Source organism: Lynx canadensis, chromosome A3 (assembly GCF_007474595.2).
Source record: "Lynx canadensis isolate LIC74 chromosome A3, mLynCan4.pri.v2, whole genome shotgun sequence".
Classification (NCBI taxonomy): Eukaryota; Metazoa; Chordata; class Mammalia; order Carnivora; family Felidae; genus Lynx; species Lynx canadensis.
Genome location: NC_044305.1, coordinates 59,930,698 through 59,947,049, shown reverse-complemented (window position 1 = coordinate 59,947,049; position 16,352 = coordinate 59,930,698). Strand labels below are relative to the sequence as shown.

The 16,352-nt window shown below is 41.0% G+C and overlaps 2 protein-coding genes across 15 annotated transcripts in view; one reads left to right on the top strand and one right to left on the bottom strand.

Annotated features, from left to right (window-relative positions):
• The window catches only part of EIF5B (eukaryotic translation initiation factor 5B), an 82,023-nt gene extending 75,400 nt beyond the window's left edge, over positions 1-6,623 (top strand). Inside the window, 6 exon segments of the mRNA XM_032592771.1 lie at positions 102-233; positions 341-417; positions 534-698; positions 2,534-2,672; positions 4,669-4,830; positions 5,199-6,623. Coding sequence (XP_032448662.1) covers positions 102-233; positions 341-417; positions 534-698; positions 2,534-2,672; positions 4,669-4,830; positions 5,199-5,306 — 783 coding nt within the window. The 3' untranslated portion in view covers positions 5,307-6,623.
• A 130-nt stretch (positions 6,624-6,753) lies between these two features.
• The window catches only part of REV1 (REV1 DNA directed polymerase), a 92,064-nt gene continuing 82,465 nt past the window's right edge, over positions 6,754-16,352 (bottom strand). For all 14 annotated transcript variants that reach the window (XM_030310406.1, XM_030310400.1, XM_030310401.1 and 11 more), the window contains 9 exons: positions 13,761-13,863; positions 12,470-12,623; positions 12,070-12,272; positions 10,596-10,829; positions 9,448-9,568; positions 8,187-8,407; positions 7,929-8,085; positions 7,578-7,680; positions 6,754-7,237 (listed from right to left, as the gene is read on the bottom strand). In XM_030310406.1, the coding sequence (XP_030166266.1) occupies positions 7,126-7,237; positions 7,578-7,680; positions 7,929-8,085; positions 8,187-8,407; positions 9,448-9,568; positions 10,596-10,829; positions 12,070-12,272; positions 12,470-12,623; positions 13,761-13,863 (1,408 nt within the window). In that variant the 3' untranslated portion in view covers positions 6,754-7,125. The remainder of the gene's footprint in view (positions 7,238-7,577; positions 7,681-7,928; positions 8,086-8,186; positions 8,408-9,447; positions 9,569-10,595; positions 10,830-12,069; positions 12,273-12,469; positions 12,624-13,760; positions 13,864-16,352) is intronic.

Sequence of the window (16,352 nt, the reverse complement as noted above, 5' to 3'; positions counted from 1 at the left end):
TTCAGGTAAATACTTAATTAAAAAGAGAAACACAGCCTTAGTGTAAGCTGCTGATGATAGAGATATATTTACAACCTTGTCAAATCTAATTTCTTTTCAAGGATGAATTGATCCATGAGTTGAAGCAGACGCTAAATGCTATCAAGTTGGAAGAAAAAGGAGTCTATGTCCAGGCCTCTACACTGGGATCTTTGGAAGCTCTACTTGAATTTCTGAAAACATCAGAAGTGCCCGTAAGTAATCCTACCTGACTCCACGGGAGTCCGTGGTAGTCATGGTTTGTAGTGCTGTTTCCTTGACCTGACACAGGCCATTAAGCTCAGAAACTCCCTTTCTACAGTATGCAGGAATTAATATTGGTCCAGTCCATAAAAAAGATGTCATGAAGGCCTCAGTGATGTTGGAACATGATCCTCAGTAAGTAATTTCTCTCCTGCTGTGAAGGCTTTAATATTACCTATTTTCTTCAACCTGTCCTACCTGACATATTCTGTGTTTAATTGAATGATCTTTATTGTGTTTGAACCTTTCAGGTACGCAGTGATTTTGGCCTTTGATGTGAGAATTGAACGGGATGCACAAGAAATGGCTGATAGTTTAGGAGTTAGAATTTTTAGTGCAGAAATTATTTATCATTTATTTGATGCCTTTACGAAATATAGACAAGACTACAAGAAACAGAAACAAGAAGAATTTAAGTAAGTTCGTGATTTTACTTATTTTGGGTCTTCGAATTGCCAAACACAGGTTTCTCCCACTATCCGAAAGTAGAGCATTCCTGTGAAACCTTCTGTAAGCCGAATTGGCATATAGTGAAGAAGTAATTACTGTTAATTTATATGGAAAATTTTTTGAGCACTCCCTTCTGATACCTTAGGACACATCTTGATAACAGATAAAATCGAAATGAAGCCCAGATGCTCACAGACCTTGCTCACAGCCCTGGCAGCATGATACTGAGATGTTGAGTGTGGTTCTTGGGAAGAAGTTTGGTGGGGCCACTCTGGGGTGCCCACCGCCTCTTTAACGGTTCACTGCAAAACAAATGCTAAACATTTTTCCTTTTCGCCTTTTTTCATAAAAGCACAAATCCTCCTCTTTTGGTTAGGGAAAGCAGGTACTAACATAGGTCTTTATAAAAGCAAAGTGGTGTCATGTGACCTTTCAAAATGTAGGGGATACCTGTATCGGAAAGGTGTGTGGACAGTGGAAGCATGGCATTTGCTCATCTGGAAGAGGCAGCATCCTGAAATGATGTGTTATAAACCATAAATGCCCATCTGAGGCATTCTAGCAGTGTTAACAAATCCTCTGTGTAGCCTTTTATTTTTTAATTTTTAAATTGGCAGGTCTGGGTCTCATTATTGATTAGGAGTTGCTAAAATTATCTTGTTGGAGTTCCTTTTTGGGATTACATGGGAAGGAAGGAACAAAATTAGAACTTGGGAGGTGAGGAAATGAAATAAGGTGAGGTGTTCCATGGGAAGAGAGCTTGTTCCTCCAGCAGACCTCACAGCTTGCCTGGTATAGGTGGCATTGCTGCAGGTGATTGAGGAGGCAGCAGTAACCTTGACCAGGTTCCCTCCTCTTGCACCTCAGGGGAGACAGCCATGAACTCACGAGCAGTAGGGTGAAGTGCTGAAAAGCAGAACAGAGCAGGGAAGGCCTAAATCAGGAGGAAGAGCAGTGTGACAAGCAGTGTGGTTGGGGACAGCTTCCCTCCATAGGGTCTCTTGTTCAAGCAGAGATCTGAAGGGAATGACTTGAGCCTCCCAGACCAGGGAGTTGTCCAGGCAGAAGGACAGCACTGGGAGGCAGCCACATCGAATCTGGCAGAGAACAGTAGGAGATGAGGTCAGAGAAGTTGTGGGACTCAGTAGGCCCCTTGGAGGATTTTAGGGAGGCAGCAAGGAGTTTTATCAGGCTCCCAGTATTCCAGGCAAGACCTGAGAATGGCTCAATTTGGGGTACATATTTAAAGTGTACTGCCAGGTGAGTATTGGGATTTAGACTGGGATATGCTCCCTTGAAATCATGAAACCACAAGTGAAAAGACTTTGGTTAAGAAAACTACTAGACACTGTGAAAGACTTGAAGCTCATGCTCAGTAAGTGGCCTTTGGGTCACCTGGTTTGGGAACATGGTAGAGAGAAGGTGACTGGTTTGATGCCTGTGTGGTCCCCAGAGCCAACTGCCTGTGTGCCCGACCGTGGGTCCTATTGAGGTTCTCAGCTCCATCTAAATTTTGGGGCAGAGACTTCGCATGCTCCGGTGATGCAGCTTCTTCAAGACTTGGGAAGTGACAGCACAGAGGGAAGGAGGGGAAGGGGATGGCGAGGGGATGCACCCAGGACCGGAGACTGGACCGTTGTGGACACCACCAAGGTCATTCTGCAGCGTCCTTCCTGCTTTTCTGGCACCACCTGGAAGTGCTTTTATCTGACAGGGGAAGCCTCATATTCATATTTTTAGGTTTAAGTGATTTTTGTCTGCTTCAAAATTTAGTGTTTTTTTTTTTTCCTCCTCCTTTTAGGCACATAGCAGTATTTCCCTGCAAGATGAAAATCCTCCCCCAGTATATTTTTAATTCTCGAGACCCAATAGTGATGGGAGTGACTGTGGAAGCAGGTCAGGTGAAACAGGGGACACCCATGTGCGTCCCTAGCAAAAATGTAAGTTCTCGTTGTACTTTCAAATCAAGTATGGTCTCTTAAAAGCAGTAAAATGGGGAGGCCAGGAGTGGTGACAACAAGCAGAAGAGTTTGTCACCTTCTGTGATTTATCCCTTAACTACGAGTGTTCCTTAATCAGTGTTAATTCTTAGCACCAGGTATCGGTGCTTCAACAAAAGAAAGTTGCAAGGTACTTTAACTTACTGCCCTTTTGAAAACTTTTTGAAGTTTCAAGCCTAGGGGAAAATAAAGAACAGAGTAATGAACACCCACTTTCCCTTCCCCTAAATTAGCATCATACCTAAGAAAAATTAACATTAACTCAATAATGTCCTATAATTTATAGTCCTCATTTGCATTTCACCAGTTGTCCTGAGGGCCTTTTTTCATCATTGAGAGAGAAAGTGCATGTGCATGCACGCATGAGGCAGGGAGAGAGAATCCCAAGCAGCCTCCTTCCATCAGCACAGAGCTCAACGCAGGGCTCAATCTCATGAACCATGAGATCATGGCCTGAGCCCAAATCAAGAATCACACACTTGACTGAGCCGCCCAGGTGCTCTGTCCCAAGTGTCTTTAATAATGCCATCTGCTGACCTGGTCCAGGATTCCTTCAAGGTGCACTGCATTTGGTTATTATGGGTTTTAGTCTCAATAGGGACAGCCCCCCATCTTTTGGGGAGAGCCCTGTTCTTTTGCAGATCATTTCTCAACTTGGATCTGTCAGTTTCCTCCTCATTAGAGGGAAGTTACAATTAGAACAGATACTGCATGCAAAGATGCTCCTGTGTGCCTCGAGCCTCACCACACAAGCTTCCTTACTGTGGCAGCACCTTCGTTTACTGAGTAGGGTGCTGTTGGCTGAGGATAGCCATTAGAACCACGTCTGCCTTTGGATTATTAAGTAATCTCTGGGGGCACTTTGAGTACTTGTGAATATCCTGTTTCAACAACCTTTATTCCTGTAGATTTAATAATTGGTAATCCTTGCCTAAGTTTATAAAACTGTGATTCCCCCCACCAACACTTCTGTAAAGAACCTGTCTCTCCCCTGAACTTTTCATTAAGTATGTCATACACACTCGGTTAGCTTTTTTAAAAATCTGATGTTCTAATCCATTACCAATATTTTTGAGATTCCCCCCCCCCACACACACACCCATTCTGGTCAGTGGGAGCCCATTCAAACTACCTACTGCAGATTGCCCTGGACACATAACTCTTGGAGCATCTTCTTCCTTTCTGGTGCAGTGAGATGCTCTAGGCTCATCTAGTACTTTCCCTGCCCCAGACCTGGTTCCTTTAGTGGGAGATGGCACTTAGAAGTCATCTGAGCACTAGGACTTGTTGCTTCTAGGAGTTGTTGCTTTTATACCAGTTCAGTGGACTGAGGAAGGATGTTTATTTGCAGTGATTATCTCCTCTGTGGCTTTGGTCACACATTCTCTCTCTCCTCTGTCCCTTCATAAGCAGGCAGCAGAGTGGTTTTCTCCTGTACTGTAACTGAGATCAGGTTGCTCACAGCTCTCATCCTCAGAATGAAATGCCAAGGCTCTAACCTCGGCCCACTTGGCCCCACAAGATGTATCCCTGGCTGCTGCTCTGACATAATCCCTTTGCTCACCATACCGACCACTCCAAACTCATTCCTGATTCAAGTTTTAGGCCTGCCAGTTCTTATTATGGCACTTGTCATGAGAAAGGGTAGAACAGAGATAATAAACCACATTGAATTGATAGGGTACTTTTAAAGTTGTTTAAAGCATATGAATGATCTCCTTTTGTCCTTACAGTCATCTTGTGAAGGGCACAGGGGGTGTGGTGGGGTCATCCCTACTTTACCAGTGAAACACACTGTGATGAGGGATGAAGAAGGGTCACAGAGCCAAGGCTTTTAAACTAGCTCTTTTGCTCCAGTTTTTATTTTAGCTGTCCAGGTTGCAGTGCCTGTGACTGGCATGATTCCTCTGCTTATATTGCAGTTCTTATTTTACAGTTTGTTGACATTGGAATAGTAACGAGTATTGAAATAAACCATAAACAAGTGGATGTTGCAAAAAAAGGGCAAGAAGTCTGTGTCAAAATAGAACCTATCCCTGGTGAATCTCCCAAAATGTATGGAAGACATTTTGAAGCTACAGACATTCTTGTCAGTAAGGTAAGTGTCTTCATAGAAGTGGCCCATTTTAGAGAAATTGGGGGTCAACTCTTCTCTGGTTACCTTTGCACAGTAGCTCTCAGGGCTGGATGTTTGAACTTTTACAGTCCAGCAGGACTGGATTCTTCTTCAGGGCATGACCTATAACGCGGCCTTCTCTGTGTTGAGGAAGGGGCCTCCTAACAGAGAGTGCCTGCTAGGACTTGCAGAGATTTACTACTCTGAAAGGCAGACAGGTACGGCATTCCTTATTTTGGCCAAGGTTTCTTTTTAATGAGCAGTAGCTGGTGTCAGCCTTGGGCCACGTGCTTTTTTTGGCATGTGGTGGTTGCACTGTTGTTGACCCTGTTTGTGCCTCGGGCTTGCAGATCAGCCGGCAGTCCATCGATGCCCTCAAAGACTGGTTCAGAGATGAGATGCAGAAGAGTGATTGGCAGCTTATTGTGGAGCTGAAGAAAGTATTTGAAATCATCTAATTTTTCCACATGGGGCAGGAATTGGAATAAATGAAATATTATGTCATAATACCACCAAGAAAAAACAAGACAAAAAAATGGAACGGATGTATCTGGACACTGATGAACTTAAGTATGGAAGGAAAAAAATAGGTGTATAAAATGTTTTCCATGAGAAACCAAGAAACTTACACTGGTTTGACAGTGGTCGATTACATGTCCCCACAGTTCCAACGTGCCTGTTCACCTGCCCACTCCTTTCCCAATCCTTCTCTACTGGCTGCTGTTTTAAAGTTTGCCCTAACCCAAATTTGGATTTTTATTACAGATCTAAAGCTCTTTCAATTTTATACTGATTAAATCAGTACTGCAGTATTTGATTAACCAGGCTTCTGCAGATTTTGTGATTCTTGGGACTCTTTTGATGTAAGAAATACTTTATTTATGCATATCCTTCCCACAGTGATTTTTTTTTTCCCCAGCATTCTTCTGCCATATGCCCTTAGGAATTTTTTAAAATAGAAATTTAGGCATTCTGCTATTTCTTTATCTGCTTTGTGTGAAACCATGGTGTAAAGCCTAGCTGGCTGCTATTTACTGCTTGTATAGTCCTGAGAGTCCACTGTAATCAGCACAATTCTGAACTACCAATAAAGAAAACAGACATCCCTTAGGCTTCCATGCTAGCGTAGCTTCTCTCCATGAGTGAGTCATCAGCCTCAGTGTACTACCTTGTGTACCAGCACACGCTAACATTAGGATTTTCTAGGACACACTAGAACCAAGATGGATATAAAAATTCTACCATGCATACATTTCCTGATGGGGCAATCAAGTAGGGAACTATTTGGGCTTAGTGCTTCTAAGTTGTTGCAGAAACTGACTTGTTCATATCAGTTACTGGATTTTAGCATGTGGGAAGTCCACATGAAGATCTATTCCTTCCCCCATTATAAGAAATCTGTTAGTGTGAAATTAATTCTTCTAACAGATCTCTAGTAACTATTGAGAGAGCAAGCACAGTGTTGAAGTCAATGTGGGGTGTGTTTTAAAGAAAATGTTCCCAAGTGTTCACTGGCGTAGATTTATGAACTATATTTTTGAAGTATTACAGCATAACTAACATAGCATAGAAAAATACTTTATATACATTTGAAAATCTGTACCATTCTTCAGTACTACTGAAGTTTCTCTAGGGACGGTAGAGGTGGAGACACCACCGCTAAGCCATCTGTGGGACATAATTTTCCCAAGAAAAATTTAATAATTATGTGTGTGTTCTAATTTAAAGTATGTAAATCCCTCCACGTGGAAGAAGTAAAGAAGGTTTTCATAACATGCTCCTGTGTTCATGCTTGGGGACAAAAGTGATAAAATTATTTAGAAGCTTTACCCGGAACAAGTAGAATCCCATTCTGGGACCTCTCGGGAATTTCAGAGCTTAGCATGGAGCCTCTAACAGTCCGGCTTGAAGGTTTCTCAGCCTTTAAACACAATAAACAGTTCAGGATTTGCTTCCTAAAGGATTCACAAAAAGGAGCCTGTACAAAATATACATACAGTTCTTTATTAAACAACTGTAAACACTTCACTGTAAAAATCCATAAAACTTTATAAACAAACATTTTGTAAATAGAATCTATGCTACAGTAAAAGAACACAATTATTTACATGCAATACTGACAAATTTGGCACTTATTGAAAAGAAATGTACAAAACACTTGCTTAAAAAGAAATTTAAAATTATAAAAACTCAGAGCATTACTATCATGCACTTTGCAAATACCTCACAAGCACTTATGGCACAGCTAGTGGAGAGCACCAGGCTCCCTGGTAATATTTATGTAACTTTTAATGTGCTTCCATAAGTCTGTTGTAAAACCACCTGAACATTGTCAAGAATAAAGTCAAATGCCATATTCCAAACCGATTCCACCGACTGCTGCATCAACCTAAAGGTGGGTTAAGAAAAAACTTTAAGTAAAAAGACTCCAAGAATCAGTTTAACATCTCCTTAGGGTCGTAAACATTTTTAGGTAAGAATCAATTTTGGCCCAAACCTCAGAACACTTCAAAGTAGTTAGTATGGTTTGAAACTATATAAACCTCAAGGGGAACAATCTTTGATCTTCTGGCAGTTGCTTGGGATTCAAAACAAAGGTTACTCCCTTTTCACTAACTCCTTAGTTAACTGATTGCCCCCAAATGTCAAACTTGCTCTGTGCCTCACCTTAAAAGTAGCTGTGTGAGATGCCCCATTTTGTCCTTTAGATAAAAGTATTGAATAATTACCTTTTCATGTACTTTATTACTAGATCCAGTTTTTCCAAATCTTTTTCCTCTATTAGGTCAGTACAGTATTTCACAACTTGCAGAATGTCTTCCTCCATTGGATCTAGAGAGGAAAATCCTCAGTAAGGACCAGCCTGCTTGCATGAAGGAGAACTGCATCTCTACAACTACCCCCAACTTCTAGCCATCCAACCAGTGGTCTATAGTATAGTTTCAAAGGTTACAGGGTGGCTGGTTTTGGCTTACCAGATTCAGAAAAGAGTTGCATTTATATAGCTGAGTCTGGTTCAAGTTCCAAAATTTTAGAACCATTACCTCTCAGTCTGTGGCTGTCACACCAGCCAAGCCCACCTGAAATGGTAGTTATCCACTCTTTGAGCAAGGTCTTCACGTCACTGAATTCAACAGCTCCCGCTAGGTTGGGTGCTGGGGGTCTCACGTGGCCAGACAGCTCAGGCTGCAAACCAGAAGGGCCTGGCACACCTGAAGTAGAAGCAGAGAGTTCTCCCTGTTAAGAAAACAAATGACAAAAAGTGCTATATTTACATAACATCAAGTACATTAAGATCTGATCAAAGGTCAAAGCTTAAAAAGTATTAAAAATATTACCAGAGGTTTCTCAGAAGCAAGACCTTCATGTTTCAGAAACCCATCGATTAACTTCTGGGGACTCCCACAAGCCCCTGGAAGAGTTTTCACAGGGCTATTAAGCAACTTGTTTTTCAAAGGGCTCTGAATTTTTTGGGGGGAACTGACGGGATTTTTTTTCTTGTTCCGTTTCTTTTCTTTCATTGCTGCTGGTTTTAGTTGATGTAACGGATTCTTTGGCACTAAAAAAGTATGAACGTGGTATCTTCAACAACATATGTCTGGATAGTACCATGCAATCTTTCTTTTAAATACAGACGCTGCATGTGCACACACACACACACCAACACAGGCCTCTTACCAAGACAGTATTGGAGGCAGTAAACTGGATGAAAGCGCAGGCTGTAGGACACCCACTATCTGTGCCCACTTTCTTTGGGGCACTAAAAATCTTATCTTTTGGGCATTGCTTATCTATAAAGGGGGGGGGGAGCTGTAAAGATTAAATGAAAATTCAACAGTTCAGGCATTGTTGGAATACATGTTCAGAACCTTTCTTTCAGATTTTCTTATTTTTTAACATGTATTTATTATTGAGAGACAGACCAAGCATGAGCATTGGAGGGGCAGAGAGGGGAGGACACACAATCTGAAGCAGGCTCCAGGCTCTGAGCTGTCAGCACAGAGCCCGATGTGGGGCTCGAACTCAAACTGCAAGATCATGACCTGAGCCGAAGTCGGATGCTTAACTGACTGAGCCACCCAGGCACCCCTTTCATTCAGTTTTAAACCTATACTCTGATCTGTCAGTCTTGACATGTAGTCAAAAGACTTCTGGTGGTAACTCAAACATTTAAATTCATTCATTCATTCATTCATTCATTTTTATTTATTTGAGAGTGTGAGCAGTACAGGGAGACTCTTAATCTTAAGCAGGTTTCATGCTCAGCACAAAGCCTTACACACAGGGCTCAATCCCACAACCCTGACATTATAACCTGAGTGGAAATCAAGAGTCGGATGCTCAAAGGACTGAGCCATCCAGGTGCCCCCAGACTACTTTTAAAGTAAAGGTATGGAAGTCAGAAGTTACACAACTCCAGCTAGGTCTAGGACAACACTTACCTGCATCATATACTTCCTCTCCAATACAAAGAGCTCTTAACATGATTAGCAGCTTAGATGTTGGCCATTTATCTGCTACAATAATCATACCCTACCAATGACCTCATTTCCCTCATCTTCAGTTGTGTTACATGTCCCTTCCCACACTTATGCTTACCAGATGCAGCAGCTGACTGCTGGTGAACGGCATTCTCTCCCTGCCTTTGTCTTTGATCATATGCTGCCTTCAGCTCCTTCTGAAGCTCAGCAGGAAGGGCAGCAAACACCTCAGGGTCCACCTAGTGGAAACGAGAAGGTTCAGGGTCAAACTTGAGTTGACTCTATTTTTTCACAAAACAGACTTTGTTTTCAAATCATGCTTTTCTGATCTGTACGAATTCTTACTAGGGCCTCAATATTAAAGCTCATTAAATCCTCACAAGGTTTTAGGGTGAGAATAAGAAAATTCTGAGTAATAACTGACTTAAAAAAAAAAACACCCACTGCAGAACCACCAGGGCAAGAAACACCACTAAGAAATGAGAAGTGGGGCGCCAGAGTGACTCAGTCAGTTGAGCGTCTGACTCTTGATTTCGGCTCACAGGTTGTGAGATCAGGCTCAGCGCTGACAGCATGGAGTCTGGTTGGGATTTGCCCCCTTCTCTGTGCTCCTCCCTTGGTTGCACGAACTCACTCTCTCAAAAGAACTTTAAAAAAGATGCTTCCTCCCGCCCCCACCAAAAAAAAGAGAAGCAAACCCAAGAAAATAGGTTTACGTGTAGTACTTTTTTTTAAAAAACACCAAACTTAGATTGTGTTATTGTCTCTAGTCTATGATTATACATCTCCACCTAGCTATTTATTTTTTAATGTTTATTTTTGATAGAATGTGAGTGGAGGAGGGGCAGAGAGGATAACAGAGGATCTGAAGCGGGGTCTGGAGCCGACGGCAGAGAGCCCAACACAGGGCTTAAACTCATGAACTGTGAGATCATGACCTGAGCTGAAGTTGGACCCTCAACTGACAGAACCACCCAGGTGCCCCGCCTCCACCTAGTTATTTAAAATGTGGCCCAGTGGTCTTCCCTGGCCAAGAAAATAAGAACTGAATGTGTTTCTTACTTCTGGGTGGAAATTTTAAGCACCTACATACCATGTCCTCCTTCTCTGGGAGTCCATGTCCTTTAGATGATGTAGAAATGAGCCAGTGCCTTGGGCCCCAATGGATATGGGGCCCAAGAGCTACCATGAGTTTATGGTCCAAAGGAAAAGAAATGAGATCTGCCCGGAGCATATGTAGGGTGAAAGGTCCCTAATTTAGCTCACCTGTGAAAATGCTGGCAGGGCTATGACATTGATTCCTGCATCACTGTTAGATTCTTGAGGTTCTGGTATTTGTAACAAAACTGTCCCAACTGGTTGTGGCAAAATTCCTGTATTACAGCCATTTACTGGCTCTTTCTTTTTGTCGCCATGCAGCTCTCCTTGCTGAACAGCACAAACTTGCTCTACTTGTTCCCGGAGATCAGGTGGAAGTGCTTCTAAAACAGACTGATCAAGCTATAAAATACCACATGAGTCTGAAGTTAAAGCGTGTTCAGAGAGGAAGTGGTAGGAGTGTTAATGTAGCATTTTAATTTCAATTTGAACATCTCAGACAACATGAGGCGCAGAGAAGCAGGATAGGAAAGGTAACCCCTCAAAGCAGCACATTTTTGGAATGTCTTTGGCTTTTTGCCATTGGGGCCTCAGTAGTAATGTGGAGTCTGGAGAGACCAGCATACAACTACGGGCAGTACCACTGGATGAGGCAAGTCCAAATATACTCATTGTATCTGTACTACAACAGGGGCAGACAGAGCCTTTGTCAAACCTGGATCTCAGACCCCTCCCAAGGGCAGGGACAATGCCTACGGGGTACGTCACATTTTTGGAATGAATGGGACAACGGAGTCCTGGGTCAGAAGTTTACCTTTCAGACAGGAGACTATGCCCCCAAATACAAAAACTTCTAGTTCTGACAACAGCAAGTTAGAAAAAAGGGATTGTAGAAACTAACTTTTCTTTGGCCTACATACCAGAATCCTCTGCCCATCGGTGCACTTCCATTTAGAGATGGAATCCTATAAATGGGTAGGCCAATCTTCTACTTTGCCAGGATCAACTATTTTTGGATAACTCAACAGCAACCGGGACCCAATGCCAGCTGATTAGAGCTGTCCCTTTCCCAGCCTCACAGCTGGCATGTCTGTTTCCTTCAGCCTCCTACTATTCAGTGAAGCATAGAAATGGACTTTCCCAATATATATTGAAGTGCTATCTTAACCTTACAAGGAGCAAAAATTCCAAAAGTATTCCACGTTTACAGCCCATACCAATGGAATTACTCGCTTACGTTAGGAAAATCATTCACTCTACAGAAAGGATGGTCTGCAAATGCTGCAAGAAAAACCTTGGACATGGGCCCCTACTGATGATCACAAAGCGATACTGCTGAATAGAGTGGAGTCCCTGTGATTATTGCTGCTACAAAGAGGTAGAGTGGCTACTGACGGGCAGTTGCAGAACTAGCTTTCATCCATGTTCTACAACTTGCAAGAGTCTCTGATCTTTGCAAAAGCACCACCTTTCCCCTAACCTGATTATTTCCCATATGGAGTTCTGTAACACCATGAGCTGCCTGTGATCTACCCTGACAAGTACCCTCTCCCCTTCTCGGCTATGCTGTTACCTAAAAATGTCATCCCTACTTTAAAACTGCTGTTGCACTTAAATCACACTCAGAACTATAAAAATATACCTGGGAAGGTGATGGAACCTCAATACTCAGGTTAAGTCTTGATTTTAAACTGATGGGAGAATGTAGACCATTCCATTTCCCTGAAGACTCAGCTTTGCTAGTAACAGGATTGACACTTGATGTCAGATGTGTTGAAAAAGATGGCAAGAAAGTGCAATTTCTAGAGGCAGATGATATTTCCAGATCCATAGCAGCCAGAAATACTGAAAGTATAGAAAATACATACAGTAGCTTCTTCATATCATCGGGGACAGGATGGCATGGATTACTTTAAGCCATTTTAAGTAAAACAAACCTATTGATTCATCATAATCCAGAATGTCCGTTTGTTTCTTAAAAAGTCACAGAGCCATGCCAGACAACTGTTGTATTAATAAGAACCACACTGATGCCCACTGACCTTCTTTGTGCTCCTCTTCTGTGGATTTCTTCGCTTTCTGAACCTGGAAGAGATCCAGGACAGAGTGTGACCCGCCAGGAAGAACTGATGGACGAGTGGGGCATGAAGAAGGGTCTGGGTTGGTCGGAACCAACTGATTCACGTGAATCCCAACCTAGAACCAGAGTTGAAAATGTGTTTCCAGGAAAACTAAAGCAAGAATATGAATTCAACTAAGCAAAATTCTCAGCTATTCCTTTTTAGAAAGATCTTCTAGATCTATTTCTATAATAAAAAATTAAAGTATTCAAAGAGCCTTCTACATGATTTATTACAAAAACTGTATCTAAACTAGCTAGTGAGCAGTTATTCACCTCAATCTTGGAGTATCCATTTCTATCTAAATATACTGTAATCTCTTCAGAATCAGAAAAATCCAAAAAAGTGTAATACTATATCCCACTGAAGTTCTAATCAACTAAATTTTTAAGATTAAAAACAAAAGATCCTATAGGAACAGTCTACTTGCAACCTTACTTCCTTACCATTTTTCTGTTTTAAATGAAGAACTTTTCAAACAAGTGGGTTTGGGAGTGGGATGAGCAGTGCTCTGGGTACACCATGGGCTCTCGAAGACTGTACCCCCCACCCCGCCCCACACTACCATAAAGCCTTACTGTAATAGTATTTCAGGGAGTTTTGATCATGTCTGGTTTAGTAATTCTTTAATCCTTCCACAGATACCACACCAATAACTGCCTTTCACTCACATATGAGCACACACACAACAGAACCTACAAAGGTTTATCCTTAAGAAAATTAAGGTTTTTACATTTTTTAATATCCTCTCACCTATCCATCCCAAAGGCATGTTTGTGGTGGTAAATTCTCCCTTATAGAGCATCAACAGACACAGAATAAATTTTGGATTAAAAGGGACCTTAACGATATAAGTATTATTTGCAGTTCCACACTCTTCACAGTCCCATCTACCAATGAGAACCAGAAGCAGGATAATGTATGTAAAATAAGCCCTTGGTTAATTGAAAGACATAAAAATTCAAGATACAAAATTATTGTAGGCAGAAAACAAAACGAAGAGCTTTCAGAACAAATTTGACTCTTCTCTGAAAAATAACAAAATCAGGTCAGAGGAGAAAGTCCAGAGTTTTTCAGTTTCTATTCTGGTATCATATCAAAGAAGCTGAAAATCTCATAAACCCACTACCCACTGCCATGACCATTCTCAGATCAAACCTTAAGTGAGAAAAACATTACAGAAAGTCACAATTTTAAAATGTTATATACTCACCCCTCTCATATCCGATATATTTAGTTTCATTGTATGAAACATGTTTAGTGTAGCTTTTCCAATTATCTTTGCACTATCTGTTGCCTGGTCAAGAGTTACAGTCCTGTAAATGACAGAATTAACTTTAACGAAGCAAAAGCTACATTCCATATATATTCACTAGTACCTCACGAGTATGGAACAGTTTAAAGAGATATAGGAAAGCTGTAAAGAAAGTTACAAAAACAGTTTAAGTAATTAAGTAGTAAAGATAATCCTTAAAAATGAACACAAGAGTTCCCCCCCCCCCCCTTCAAGGAAGCCAGTATAACAAATTAATTACACTGACAGCCAGGGTGTAAAAGAAAAACCATATAGAACACTGGGACTTTGAGTTACAGGCTAATGAAGACCTGGCCAACTAAAAATAAACTGGAAAACATTTTTTAAAAAGATGTATTTTAGTTAATGCATATACAAATACAAACATTATGTTACAACTAAAGCATGAATATAAACATGAAGTTTTAGATTCCAAGAGAAGTCTTAGGTTCCAAGATTCTCTATGTTGAGGTATAAAAGATGAATCCCCTGTGTTTTAGTTCTTGATTCTACTTTTATCATGTCTGAAGTAAAGCCACTACATAATTTCAACATGTGAATGTGCATTAACAATTTCTTAGAGGCTCTAGAAATCAATAAAGAAATGCATGAACAACAATGACAAAGGAAACATGGTGGCACCCTGTCTAAAACCCAGCAGGACCAGAAGAGATCTTTAAGAATTCTTAGATCTTTAAGAATTCTAGAAGAAAGGAGACTGCATTATTAGGTGCTAAAAACTACTTTTATTGTATTTATTTTCTCAGTACCATGAGGACATTATGTACACCCATGAGAGGTACCAGTTTTTTAAGGAAAATATTTACATTGATTTGTTACCTTAATTACATTTATTTAACACAAATAAATACAGAAGAACTTAAAAGCAAGGTTTTTAGTGGACTGGTGGTTTAAACACATTTATATTTCTCCTGAACACCACTTAACTATTTTGAAATGAGTTTTAAATGGCATAAACTCCTAAAAAATCTAAACAGGAGAAGAGACAAGAACAAAGGACCCATGTTAACTGTAACTCAGAACACTGAAAGCGTATCAGTAAGTATTAAGTTACCAAATATGCCTGCTAAATGCCTAAAGCAAGGCACCAACTTCAGATAAGCCAATTTATGCTACAGAACCTCAGAAACACTCAGTGATTAGAGGTGCCAGGTACCAGTGAAGGGGGCGAGAAGGGACCAAGAATGTGCACATGCAGCAGACACATAGATCACCCCTCCTCTGGGATTTTGTACACGCCAATGTCGATGCTGAGAGCCAGGGGACATCATGCATGGCCACGGAGAGAGGGAGGCACCTTGCTCAAAAGCAGCATACACTCTTCCTTCCCACCTAGACTGCTCTTCCTATGGAGGAACCAGAATGCTGGCTGCCATCTTCACATGTGCTCGCCCACTGTAGGCAGGAGATGGGAAGATTTCATGTGGGGCATGAAATAAGACAAGATAGTTGAAGAAAACCTCCAATATAAAAGCAGTCAAAAGAGAAAGAAGGAACTGGAGAAACAAGTGACAAAGGGAATAGAAGAATATTTAAGAGATAAGAGATAATACTGCATCTGTGAAATAACAGATGCTATATTTAAATGTCCAAAGAATTTTTAAAAAATACTCAGAAGTGTAAAATGTTGGTAGAAATAATAAATTAATATGGACAAAGTACCTGGCACAAAGATAAAGACCAAACAAAATTCCAGAACCTGAGTTAAAGAGAAAATCCTGAAAGTTCCAGAAAGAACAGATCTGTAAAGAACAGGCAATCAGAATACTGGACTTCTCCAAAGTAATCATGAAAAAAAGGGGACAATGGAATCTTTAAATCAGGAGAAAATAATTTCTAACTAGAAGTTACAACTTTTAAGTCAACAAAACTACTGAGCATTAGCACAGACAGGTTCAAAAACAATTTATGCCCATGAACTCTTTCTCAATAGACACTAGGATGAGGAGACCAGGGATCAACAGATCACAGAGAAGGGATACCCCAAGACTCCCACTTTATAGTAGGTCTTAAACTAATCCTGATTGCATTTAGCTTGCTGGAGGGCCCCAAGTAAAAAGATCAACTAGGAGGGGCTTTGGAGATAAACTCAATGGCAAATTCACAAAAAAAAGCCAACAAACAAAACAAGATGCTCAGAACTCCAGGAAAAACAAGTTCAACAAAAAAGGGAATGAGGTCACAGTGGACTATATGCTCATCCACATACAGTGTGCACATGATCATAATAATGTTAACACTGCCTGGGGGCAAAGGAAATGTGCATACAGGGGAAACAGCAATAGGCAATGAAAGAGAAGTAGTGCAAGGGACTGTGTGTGTGTATAAAATTCAAATTAAAAATACATATACACAAAAGAACTCCAAGGGGGAAAAAAGTCTTTGCCCAAAGGAAAACTGTTAAGAGAAAATTTTTCCGCGTGATAATCAAGCCACAGATCTCAACCTACATATGGCTCTTTGACATGCAATTTAAAATGGAATCCTTTC